Source organism: Chelonia mydas, chromosome 10 (assembly GCF_015237465.2).
Source record: "Chelonia mydas isolate rCheMyd1 chromosome 10, rCheMyd1.pri.v2, whole genome shotgun sequence".
Classification (NCBI taxonomy): domain Eukaryota; kingdom Metazoa; phylum Chordata; order Testudines; family Cheloniidae; genus Chelonia; species Chelonia mydas.
In genome coordinates, this window is record NC_051250.2 from 16,743,917 (window position 1) to 16,756,357 (window position 12,441).

Genomic DNA, 12,441 nt, shown 5'->3' on the forward strand with positions numbered 1-12,441 from the left:
GCACTGGGGTCTAGAATTTTGCCCAATTGAATTAAGATGGTTCATTAAGCAAAATGGATGCAGTTTCCTTTCAAAAAATGAAAGCTGAGCTACAGCTGTAAATGTTAGCTTACTGTTTATTAGGTATTTTATGAGCTATTTCTGTTCCTGCAGCTCGTGATGTGGTTGCAAAATTGGTTGAGGACAAAATCACAGATCAGAATGATTTCCAGTGGATTTCTCAGTTGAGATACTACTGGGAAGAAGGAGATGTAATGGTGCGAATGATTACAACAGAAGCCAAATATGGCTATGAGTACCTTGGCAATTCTCTACGTCTGGTTATAACTCCACTGACTGATCGATGCTATAGGTAAAATTCATATTCCTATGACTGTAGCATTCACTTTCCAGCTGGCTTGTATTTAATACATATTGTAACAGTTGCTAATGAAAAGAGCCTTAGTCATTAATTTTCTTTCCCCCTCCCCTCCCCGGTTTTTTATGTTTGGGTGTAGTGCCACAGTGTGGACATTTTCTGTAGTGTTGGAAGGGGTTTTTCCATTAGTGTAGTTAATCCACCGCTCAGAGAGGCCAGAGATAGGTCGATGGAAGAATTCTTCCATTGACCTAGCCATATCTACACCAGGAGTTAGGTCGACCTTACTACAGAGCTCAGGGCATGTAATCTTTCACAGCCCTGAGTGATATAGCTAGATCCCTCTAATTTTTAAGTGTAGATCAGCTTAGGGGTAGAGGATATGAAGTTTGAAATTACCTCATCTGAAGTGGAAGTCAAACTCAAACATCTTAATGAGACTAAATCAGGGGGCCCAGATAATCTCCATCCAAGACTATTAATGGAACTGGCACATGAAAATGCAAGCCCAATAGCAAGGATTTTTAATGAATCTGTAAACTCAGGGGTTGCTTATTTAGTTCCTGTTTAATTTAGTTCCTATTGCTAATATAGTTCCTATTTTTAAAAAAAAAGGGGGAAAAGTGATCCAGAAAAGTACAGGCCTGTTAGCTTCACCTCAATTGTTTGCAAGGTCTTGGAACAAATTTTGAAAGAGAAAGTAGTTAAGGACATAGAGGTGAATGGTAATTGGGATAAAATACAACATGGTTTTACAAAAGGTAGATCGTGCCAGACCAACCTGATCCCCATCTTTGAGAAGCTAACTGATTTTTTAGACCAGTGGTTCCCAGACTTGTTCCGCCGCATGTGCAGGGAAAGCCCCTGGCGGGCCGGACCAGATTGTTTACCTGCCGCATCTGCAGGTTTGGCCAATCGCGGCTCCCACTGGCCGCGGTTCGCTGCTCCAGGCCAATGGGAGCTGCTGGAAGTGGTGGCCAGTATGTCCCTCGGCCCGCGCCGCTTCCAGCAGCTCCCATTGGCCTGGAGCAGCAAACCGGGGCCAGTGGGAGCCGCGATCGGCCAAACTTGCTGACGCAGCAGGCAAACAAACCGGCCCGGCCTGCCAGGGGCTTTCCCTGCACAAGCGGCTGAACAAGTTTGGGAACCACTGTATTAGACAAAGGAAATGCAGTAGATCTAATCTACCTGGATTTCAGTAAAGCATTTGATACAGTTCCACATGGGAAATTATTATTTAAATTGGAGAAAACGGGGATTAAGATGAGATTTGAAAGGTGGATAAGGATTTGGTTAAGGGGAGACTACAATGGTTCATACTGAAAGGTGAACTGTCAGGCTGGAGGGGAGTTATTAATGGAGTTCCTCAGGGATTTAACATTTTTATTCATGACCTTGTCACAAAAAGTTGGAATGTGCTAATGAAATTTGCAGATGATATAAAGTTGTGAGGTATTGTCAATATGAAGGAGGACAGGAATATTGTACAGGAAGATCTGGAGGACCTTGAAAACTGGAGTAATAGAAATAGGATGAAATTTAGTAGTGGAAAGTGCAAGGTCATGCATTTAGGGACTAACAACAAGAATTTTTGCTATAAAATGTGGATTTATCAGTTGGAAGAGATAGAGGAGGAGAAAGACCTGCATATATTGGTTGATCACAAGACTATGAGCCATCAGTGTCGTGCGGCTATGAAAAAGGCTAATGCAGACCTAGGATGCATCAGGTGAGGTATTTCCAGTAGGGACAGGGAAGTATTAGTACCATTATACAAGGCACGGGTGAAACCTCATCAGGCATACTGTGTGCAATTCTGATCTCCCATGTTTAAGAAAGTTGAATTCAAACTGGAACAGGTGCAGAGAAGGGCTAGTAGGATGATCCGAGGAATGGAAAACTTACCTTATGAGAGGAGACTCAAAGAGCTTGGCTTGTTTAGCCTAACCAAACAAAGGTTAAGGGGAGATATGATTGTTCTCTATAAATACATCAGAAGGATGAACACCAGGGAGAGAGAGGAGTTATTTAAGTTAAGTGCCAATGTGGACACAAGAACAAATGGTTATAAACTGGCCATCAACTAGTTTAGGCTCGAAATTAGGTGAATGTTTCTAACCATCAGAAAGTTCTGGAACAGCCTTCCAAAGGGAGCAGTGGGGGCAAAAAACCTAACTAGCTTCAAGACTGAGCTTGATAAGTTGATGACATGATGGGAATGCCTACGATGGCATGTGGCCCATCTGTGACTGCCAATAGCAAATATCCCCAACTGTTGGAGATGGGACACTAGATGGGGAGGGCTTTGAGTTACTACAGAGAATTCTTTCCCAGGTATCTGCCCGGTGGGTCTTGCCCCATGCTCAGGGTCTAACTGATCACCATATTTGGGGTCGGGAAGGAATTTTCCCCTGGGTCAGATTGGCTGAGACCCTGGGGGTTTTTTGCTTTCCTCTGTAGTATAGGTCATGGGTCCCTTGCAGGTTTAAACTAGTGAAAATGGTGAATTCTCTGTAACTTGAAGTCTTTAAACCCTGACTTGAGGACTTCAGTAACTCAGCCAGAGGTTAGGAGTCTATTTCAAGAGTGGGTGGGTGAGGTTGTGTGTCCTGTAAGTGCAGGAGGTCAGACTAGATGATCATGATGGTCCCTTCTGACCTTAAAGTCTATGGGTCTTGTGGCAGAGCAGAATAGACCCACGTGGCTGATGTAGTAGCTATAAACATGGCTGCATGTGTCACTCATAGGCCTGGCTGACATGAGGGAAATTACCCACGGCTGACTTGGTATGTCTGGACTGGTGCCGAACACTATTTAGTTGCAAGTGTGGAACAGGACAAACCATGCTTAGCAACATTTAAAAAAACACAGTTCACAACATGTTGTTTTCCTAGTGTAGAGAAGACTTCAGGGGGCCTTCATGGACTCATAACTTTTAAGATAAGGTGCTTGATGGACCTACTCTTTAAGGGGCAGCAACATGTTCGTATGAAGACTGCCAAGCTATTCCCCATAGAAGGAAGATAGGTGATTCTCAGGTTTTTAGGAACAATCTCCATCCTCTTTAAGCACTTCCAAGATTAATTTTCTTTATCAAGGTTCCCATCGAGCCAATTCCAGTTTTCTAGCTGCTGCACTTGACATCATGGCTCTGAATAGATACGGTTCCAGCCTATCTATCAAAAGGTGTAGCATCTAACTGTTCTGCCTTGGGCTTATGCTTATAACTGTCCTGACTTGTTCATGACACTTGAGCCCCCCACATGAGGACATAGGTGCTGAATGCATGTGCTCAGGTACAACAAGCACATATAGTAAACCAAGGTCAGACAATGAAGTAAATGATATTGCACCTACTTACACCATGTCTGGATTTGGGCCTTTATTCTGGATATTTGAAATGGCTTCCAACTCTAGGAGTCCATGCTGAGGAGATGCCAGTTTGATGGCTGGAGATGGCCAACCAATTAAAAAATGAATTCCTAATAACAATGCAGGGCCAGATCTCTTAGCAAGTGTAAATCATTGCTCTGCCTATGGGTCTGTGCTAACTTACAGCTGCTGAGGAGCTGGCCTGTGATTCATATGTTATTTCTTTTTTGTTATGTAGAACATTAATGGGGGCTTTGAAACTAAATCTTGGTGGTGCTCCAGAAGGACCTGCGGGGACTGGCAAAACCGAAACAACAAAAGATCTAGCAAAAGCACTGGCTAAGCAGGTACCAAAATTAATGAAATGTTGCAGTGCATTGTTACATCACATTGTTTTGTGTTTGGAGATGCAGGTCTTCTCTGGAGTTCTTTCTCATGAAAGTGTTGGTGCCCTTCACCTGTTATCCATTCATGGAGATTGCTAATGAAAAGCTCATAATTAGGACAAAATCCTGGCAAAAAGCACACAGTCTGAGTGAACAGGCTGTGCGCATTCCATGAAATGTTTCCAGTAGGTATGGGGATGAGTAATGGAATCCTCAACTCCAGTCTGCAGTAGCCAGTATGTACCTAAACTGCAGCTGCTCCTTCAGGGTACCGGAGCAATTAATAGGCCTGCCCCACTGCTGACTGCCATGCTGCATTCTGGCCCACTTAAAATCCCCTTTCCATGTTCCTGTGTAGGAAGCTTTCACAGAGCTTGGTCAATGACTCGGTGTGGGGGCAGGGTCTCTTTGTATGGGTCTCAACTGTATAGTAGAAACATGATATTTCAGTTGTGTTTGGAAACTTACACATCCAGAAGAAGGAAGCAGGATTTGCCTTTTAGGAACTATTCCTTTCCCAGAGATTTTCTTTTTTGACAAGCTGCTTAGAAAAATATTGACTTGTGATGTTTAATTTAAGTTAATATACTTTTTCACCTAAGCCAAGTGATAAACGAGTATTGTTTTGTATTTCCTAGGCTTGCAAAATCTTTGAGATGTCTCCACACATCCAATGTACAGTAGTGTGTTATGTCACATAAAACTAATCTGAATCATTGTAGTGAGTAAATACGCAACAGGTACTTCACTACCAACATGTTAAAATCATGACTAGATCCATTAATTAGATATTTAGGTATATATAGTCTTCTAAATTACCAGTTTCCATGGCAATAATAATCGCCTTCTGTTTATAGATGCCAACATTTTAGTAACAAATTTTAACACTGAATGCTGTTGTGGGTTGTTGTTGTTTTTTTTTTAATATAGTGTGTTGTCTTTAATTGCTCCGATGGTCTTGATTACAAAGCCATGGGTAAATTCTTTAAGGGACTGGCACAATCTGGAGCTTGGGCCTGCTTTGATGAGTTCAACAGAATTGAGGTAACTTTTTAATCAAAGTATTTAAAACAACAAAAATGTTGTTAAAATGCAAAGAATAGCTTTAAAAGTAGATATGAATATGTATTACCATTAATTTCTTACTTTTAGCACAGCTTGTAACCTAAGCCCAGGTTTTCATAATTACATGCACAGCTGCCAAATACACAGCTGCCATAGTGCATGCACAAATTTTGACAGGGGCAGTGTGGTCTGGGTAGATAGAGCATTGGAGCTCTGGACTGGGTTCAAACCCTGGCTCTGCCACTAGCCTGTTGGGTGACCTTGGGCAAGTCACTTCATCTCTCTGTGCCTCAGTTTTCGCATCTGTAAAATGGGGATAATGATACTCACCTCCTTGTAAAGCACTTTTACATCTACCGATACTGGATAAAAACGAGGTATTATTAGCTGTGAAAATCTGGGTCCTACATTTTTAGTTTTAAGAGCTATTGACACATAGTCTCTCTGTAGCTTCTCTTCTTCCAATACATGGGATTTTTAAATGCACTCGCCATTGGCCTAACTCTCCTGTAACTTTCACCACTGACTTCACTGGAAACAAAATTAGGCTAATGCTAAATACTTTTGAAAATTCCATCCATAATCTGTCTGTTCTGTATATTATAGTATTCTGTGTATTCTTTATAGTCTATTCTATCACATTCATTGTTCCATTACATTAGGTTTTGTTAGCCTGTACCCCAGTGAAGTTGAAAGCCAGCATTTTAATTTTCTAAAATTCTTTTATCCTGGTACTTCAAGACAATTTCCATCTCTAGGACTTCAACATAAAGCCATTAAGCTATATTTTTAAAAAAACCTTCTTTCAGCCAGAAATGCTTCTTTTATATTGGCTCCATGTATGGGATGTTTTCTAATCTGTTTCTTTATTATTAGGTTGAAGTGTTGTCTGTAGTTGCACAACAGATACTCAGTATACAGCAGGCTGTTGTGCGAAATCTGAAAACATTCCTCTTTGAAGGCACAGAGATCTCTCTTAATCCAACCTGCGCTGTCTTCATCACTATGAATCCTGGGTATGCTGGACGGGCAGAACTTCCTGATAATTTAAAGGTAACTCTGGAGTTCTGATTTCTAGTAGGAATGAAACACAATTTACAGTTTTGATTCTAATGTAGTATGAATAGTACAAAAGCAGCCATGTAATATAAGGGCATAATTCCATTTAGGTGTTCTCGTTCTGGTTCATTAGTGATTAAGCTTTAATCATGTGTTTAGTGTTGCACAAAATGAATAGAAAATAGGCCTGAATCTGATCTCATTTACAGCAGTTTTACACTAGTCAGTGCTATTGACGTCCATTAAGTTACTCCTGAATTACACTGGCATAAGTGAGCCTGGAATCAGGTCCTGTCCTTTAAATCCCTACTCTTGTGAGTAGTCTTGTGGTAGTCAATGGGAGTACTGATATGAGTAAGGAATGCTCACATTAATCAGCGTTTGCAAGATCAGGCTTTAGAGACTCACACTTAGTATAAACAGCTATTCTTGGGCAAACCAGGGGCATTGTTGCTGTTCTGATAATTTCTGTCGGCTCCAGTGACAATCCCCATTGTGTGTAAAGAGAATCTCTATGAAACTGCTAGAATATATCAAAACGGAAAAAACATATTAAGTTCATCCACTGTACAGGTACTCCCACATGGAATCTAACTGACTTCAATAAATAACACTGTTTAAGATCCTTAATCATTAAAATAATATGGGCCTTATTCTGTGCTGATTTACTATCCCAGTAATCCTGTTGAAATCAATAGTATTGCACAGGGTGTAGGTCAGAGCAGAATTTGGTCCCACATCTATACACTTACACATTACAAATCATTGCATTTGTGTTTAAATTGAAGGTAATTTCCTTTTGCTTTTATCAGCCAAGACCAGAGTTTAGGGGTCTGTGCTTCTCTTGTGATATGTGATGGCATTGTCACAGTTTCGGGGTAACCACACCTTTAACCCCCGTCCATGGTCCACTTCAGGAATGCCTCTGAGGTTTAACGCCTCTGGTCTTCACCTCTCTCTGGGTAGGGACCTGTGTGCTACTCCCGTCTCCCTTTTAGGTTGTAGCTCCCTAGAATTCACTGTGATATCCCCAGCAAGCTAGTCTGTCTAAAGGCCAGCACCCGTGCTTTGCTTTCTCTCCAAGAGCTATGAACAATGTATGCCAGCAGTAACACGTCACCACACAATTTTTTCTCATCAGAGTGCATTATTCAGGATAAAGTGCATACAGAGGAAACATATAAAAAACAATAAAAGGTTCTACATGCTTGCTAAACACACCAAACATCACCCACCAGTCCTATGGAGCCCTGCTAAGCCAAAAGCCTTCCAACAGTTCAGCAAGTGTTGGGGGCTCCCTAGGATCCATGGTCCTGTCTGTTTGCTGAATCAAAAGAAAGACCCTGAGTCTGTTTAAACTCAGCCTTTTATATCCCAAGTTCTTTCTCAGTTCCTTGCCTCTCCTCTGGGACTGCCTTAAACTAGGGACTGTAGTAATCACCCCCTAGTAATTCTCCCTTCTTGGAGTTGCACACAGTCCCTGGCCTACAACGATAAATAAAGAATTAATAAACTTAATACAATATAGTCCCCAAAGATACTGCATATCGTTGCAATATGTGTCGCAGGCATGGGTGGTGGGTGAACCCCTGCTTTGGGGAGGCTAGCCCGCCGGCCCCACCCCCTCCACACGCCAGAGCCCCAAACCCCTCCCCCCATAACAGGAGAAGCCTTGTGGGGCCCCCCTCGACCAGAGGAGGCCCGGCCTGCCCCCCCCAGCCACACCGGGCCGAGCTGCTGGCCCCCCCGAACCAAACGCCCCCTCCCCCCCAAGTGCCAGGCTGAGCTGCTAGCCCCTCCGAGTGCTGGGCCGGCCCCAGCGCCAGGCTGAAACTCCAGCCCCCGCTTCCCCTGATGGGTCCCCCAGCCGAGTCACCACCCCCCACCCCGGCCAGTGCTGGTTCAAGCCACTGGGCCCCCCCCAGGCTCCGGGCCAGCCCCAGCACCAGGCCGAGCCACCGCCCCCCGAACTACCACCCCAGGCAAGCCGCAAGCCCCCCCAACCCCTGAAGGCCCTCCTCTGGCTGAACCACTGGCCCCCGAGTGCCGGACCGTCCCGCCCCTGAAGGTCCAGCCACCGGCCCCAGTGCCCAGCCGAGCCTCCTCGCTCCCTCACCTGCCGCTGGCTCTGCGCATCCCTCCTCACTCCCCCATCCCTGAGGAGGAGGGACACGGCAAGCAGCAGGGACCTTTGGAGGCAGGGTGGAGTAGAGGAGACAGGCAGGCAGGCAGCAGCAGCAGGCAGTGGGGGCCTCGCGGCCACCGCAGCCCAGGTGTCAACCAGCGGGGCAGCGGCAGGGAAGGCTAAGCCTTCCCTGGGCTATTATACCCACAGCCTATTGTCACAGGCATCTCTAATACATAAACAGCAAAGGTCTGTTATAGGTGCAAATGATGGCAGAGGTTACAGGAGCTTTTGATTTGGGTTTTGGGAATAAAAAAGTTGTGAAGTTCATTTTACCTATAGGTTATTTAATATTTGAAATATTTAGTTAAAACTGGAGAATCCACTGAGGGTCAGATTCCACCTGTCACAGATAAACTGCCTGCTTAAAACCTTTTATTGTGGAGTACAATGACAATTCAGGTTGCAGTCTTCAGACTACCTGCGGGATTTGGATGCCCAATTCCCATTAAAATTAATTGTAATTAAAATCTCCTAAACAGCTTTGCAAATCTCAGCCTCAAAGTATAACAAATGTTCCTGTATCAGTAAGGAAAATAGTTGTGGCACTGGACTGGGACTCAGAGGATCTGAGTTCAATTCCCAGCTTTGCCATAGATTCCCTGTGTGACCTTGGTCAAGTAATATAATCTCACAATACAACTACACAGCATACAATCTCTCCATGTGTCAGTTTGCCCATATGTAAAATGGGGTAATAATACTTCCTTTGTCTTATCTATTTAGATTGTGAAATTTTCAGAGTAGTGAATGTCTCTTGCTGTGTCTAGCAAAATGGAGACCTGATCTTGGTTGAAGCCTCTTGGCAATACCATAATGCAAATAATCAAGAATAACGATAATAATGGACTCCCCCGACCTCAATTTGATTCCTAAAGTCATATGCATGGAAGACAAAAGATAAAAGTCTGTGAATTTACAGAGGAACACTACACCTATAAAACTAATTAAAGTTATTGCTTTATTCTCTATTCTTGGGTCTGTGTTTTTTTAGCTGTTAATTTTTTCTTCCATAGGCATTATTCCGAACAGTTGCCATGATGGTTCCAGATTATGCTTTGATTGGTGAAATTTCACTTTATTCAATGGGATTTCTTGACTCTAGAAGGTGAGTCATACTCAATTTTCCACTTACAGCTGGCTCTGAAATTCCTCAGAAGGCTAACGACTCTGGGTGTGGGACGGAGGATGGAGAGTATGTGTGTGTGGTGTTGTTTCTACTCATAATTTGGACTAAATTTTCCTAGTGTTGTGTAAATATTTATCCAGGCAACTGTTCTGCTCAATTAAAATCACGTGATTAAATCCGTATGCATTGCTTTGAAAATGAACACCTTAATGGGTATTTCCTGATAATCCATCTCAAAGGACCTGCAGGATATTACCCATGCAACGTCGATTCAAGTTTGTAAAACAACAGCACCACACAAGAAGTTAACTATTACATGTTGCAAATCTTTGATATGTACCTTGGCTACCATAGGTGAAATGTACCCCTAGGTGGAGGGCCAGCACAAGGTGACACTATACTTAAGGCTTACTTAAGCCTCCATAAGTAGTGCATAGACCAGCGGGGGCAAACTACGGCCCGTGGCCATTCCCTTTGGCCCCTGAGCTCCTGCCAGGGAGTAGGGTCAGGACAGGCTTCTGGAGGAGCCCGCCCAACTCCCCAGCAGCAAGTGAAAGGGGTGGAGGCTAGCCTCTGCCCTGGTCCCTCCCCTTCTGTTCCCCTCCCTCCCTACTTCCCTCACAGTCACAGTTCCCCCGGTGCCTGGGCAGCATGGCTACAGCTCCATAGCACCGCCAGACCTGGTGCTCCAGGGCGGCATGGTCAGGGGGCAAGGAGCAGGGGGAGTTCTGGGGGCGGAGGGTGTCAAGGAGCAGGGAGAGCTCTGGGGTGGGGGGTTGCAGGGGGGCGGTCAAGGGGCCTGGGCCCTACCGCCGGGGACAGGGGCAGAGCAAGCCAGGGCCCTGCTCCACCCCCAGCATGCTGGGCTCCTGTCCCCAGCAGCCAAGCCCAGATAGGGAGCAAGCCCTGCCCGACTGCCAGGGAGAGCAGCCAAACAAGCAGGGGAAATGCAAAGGGAAAGGACTGAGCCTCCCTTTCCCCCACCCCACACGTAACATAGGGCGGGAAGAGCAGGGAGGGTTGGATAGGGGGCCCCAGGGGGGTTGTCAGAGGGTGGGGAGCAGGGGAGATTGGATAGGGGCAGGGGTCCTGGGGGGCAGTCAGGGGTGGGGAGCCGGGGGGTTGGATGGGGGTGGGGATTCTGGGGGGCTAGACAGGGGGCCAGGTCACGCCTCGCTGTTTGGGGAGGCATAGCCTCCCCCAGCCTTCTCTACCCGGCCCTCCATACAATTTCTGTATCCAATGTGGCCCCAAGGCCAAAAGGTTTGCCCACCTCTGGCATAGACCTTCTTCTGGAACTTGGCACAAAGGTGAATTGTCACTCTGTGTGAATGAAGTTTTATGTATGTTTGAGGCACGTGAACAGGGAAACAGCATTGCAGCTGTTACTGTTTTACAAAACCCAAAACAATGGAGAAATCTGTCATTTAGATTTCTGTACATTTTGGGGCATGTCCTCAGGTGTAAACTGACATCACTCCATTTACTTCAAAGATCTGGGCTTTAAATATGCAAATATTTGATATACTTGGCATTATATTTGCATTTCACACACCATATTTTAACATCCACAGTCTTGCCCAGAAAATTGTTGCCACGTACCGTCTTTGCTCTGAGCAGTTATCATCTCAGCATCACTATGACTATGGAATGCGTGCTGTTAAATCTGTCCTGACAGCAGCAGGGAACTTAAAACTAAAGTACCCAGAAGAAAATGAAAGTGTGTTGTTACTTCGAGCTTTGCTGGATGTTAACTTAGCCAAATTCTTGGCACAGGATGTTCCTCTCTTTCAGGTAAGAGAACAGGCAGATGCATTCAAATACTAGGTTATAAGAATCTAGACAGATGGACAGACATATAGATGGGACTGCCATGATAAACTAAGAAAACAGATCATTGCTCTAATTTAAAACAGTTTTGCCCAAATTCTTTCATCATTACTACTGAAGTCAGTGGGGTTACGCCAATTGAATTGTGGGCACAATTAGACTCTTAGTATTGTTTTGAAAAATGAACTTATAGCAATGATAGGAGTTACCTTTTGAGTTACCTTGTGATATGTTACATGCCATTGACATGATCTCTTGTAACTCCATTTACTCATGCCAATGAAAACCATTCTTTGCTAATTTTGTATATAAGGATGTGTCTACACTACGGAGACTATATTGGCATTGCTACGTTTCTGTAGCTATATCAGCATAACCCTATAGTGTAGACGCAGTCTACACCAATGGAAGGGTTTTTTTCATCCCTGTAGGAACACCACCTTCTTTAGGTACAGTAGCTATGTTGACGGAAGCATTCTTTCATAGATATAGTTGCATCTACGCTGGGGGTTAAGTCAGCATGGCTGTGGCACTCAGGGGCATGGCTTTTTCACACCACTGACCAATGTAGCTACATCGACCTAACTTTTAAGTGTAGGCCAGGACTTAGCTTTGTAATGTGAAGGAGGTGGGGAAAGTTAAACTGCAAGCAATAGAAAATACTTTGTTTGGAAGTCAGAGTGAAAACCATGAAAACCATGATGTTATTGCTAACGTTATGCTTCCATAGAAGGAGGAAAATCAATGTATCAGGCTTCAAAGCCGTCCGTATTAATTATAAAGACCTAAGATCTGGACTTTTGAAAAAAGTCACTGCTGTGAAATAAGAGAACACATATCTCCCCATTAGTCATTTAATCTCTCCCCTCCCCCAAGATATTTAAAGGCAGATTTTCAGCAGTTTCACCTTCATTTTGCAAGAGCAATTCATGCCTGTATCATTTGTGACATTCATTCATTTGTGAGTGCAAAACAGAGTGCTTTCACCTCTATCTGATTGTGAGTACAAGTGAGTCAATTAAAGGCACAAGTACTGAGGTTTGCACCTGCAGTAAAT

The 12,441-nt window shown here is 44.2% G+C and overlaps 1 protein-coding gene across 1 annotated transcript in view; it reads left to right on the forward strand.

The window, feature by feature from the left end:
* The window catches only part of DNAH3 (dynein axonemal heavy chain 3), a 103,340-nt gene that overhangs the window by 51,783 nt on the left and 39,116 nt on the right, over positions 1–12,441 (forward strand). The window contains exons 30-35 of the mRNA XM_027826793.3: positions 154–352; positions 3,969–4,077; positions 5,047–5,160; positions 6,058–6,234; positions 9,442–9,533; positions 11,129–11,348. Of these exons, the coding sequence (XP_027682594.2) occupies positions 154–352; positions 3,969–4,077; positions 5,047–5,160; positions 6,058–6,234; positions 9,442–9,533; positions 11,129–11,348 (911 nt within the window). The remainder of the gene's footprint in view (positions 1–153; positions 353–3,968; positions 4,078–5,046; positions 5,161–6,057; positions 6,235–9,441; positions 9,534–11,128; positions 11,349–12,441) is intronic.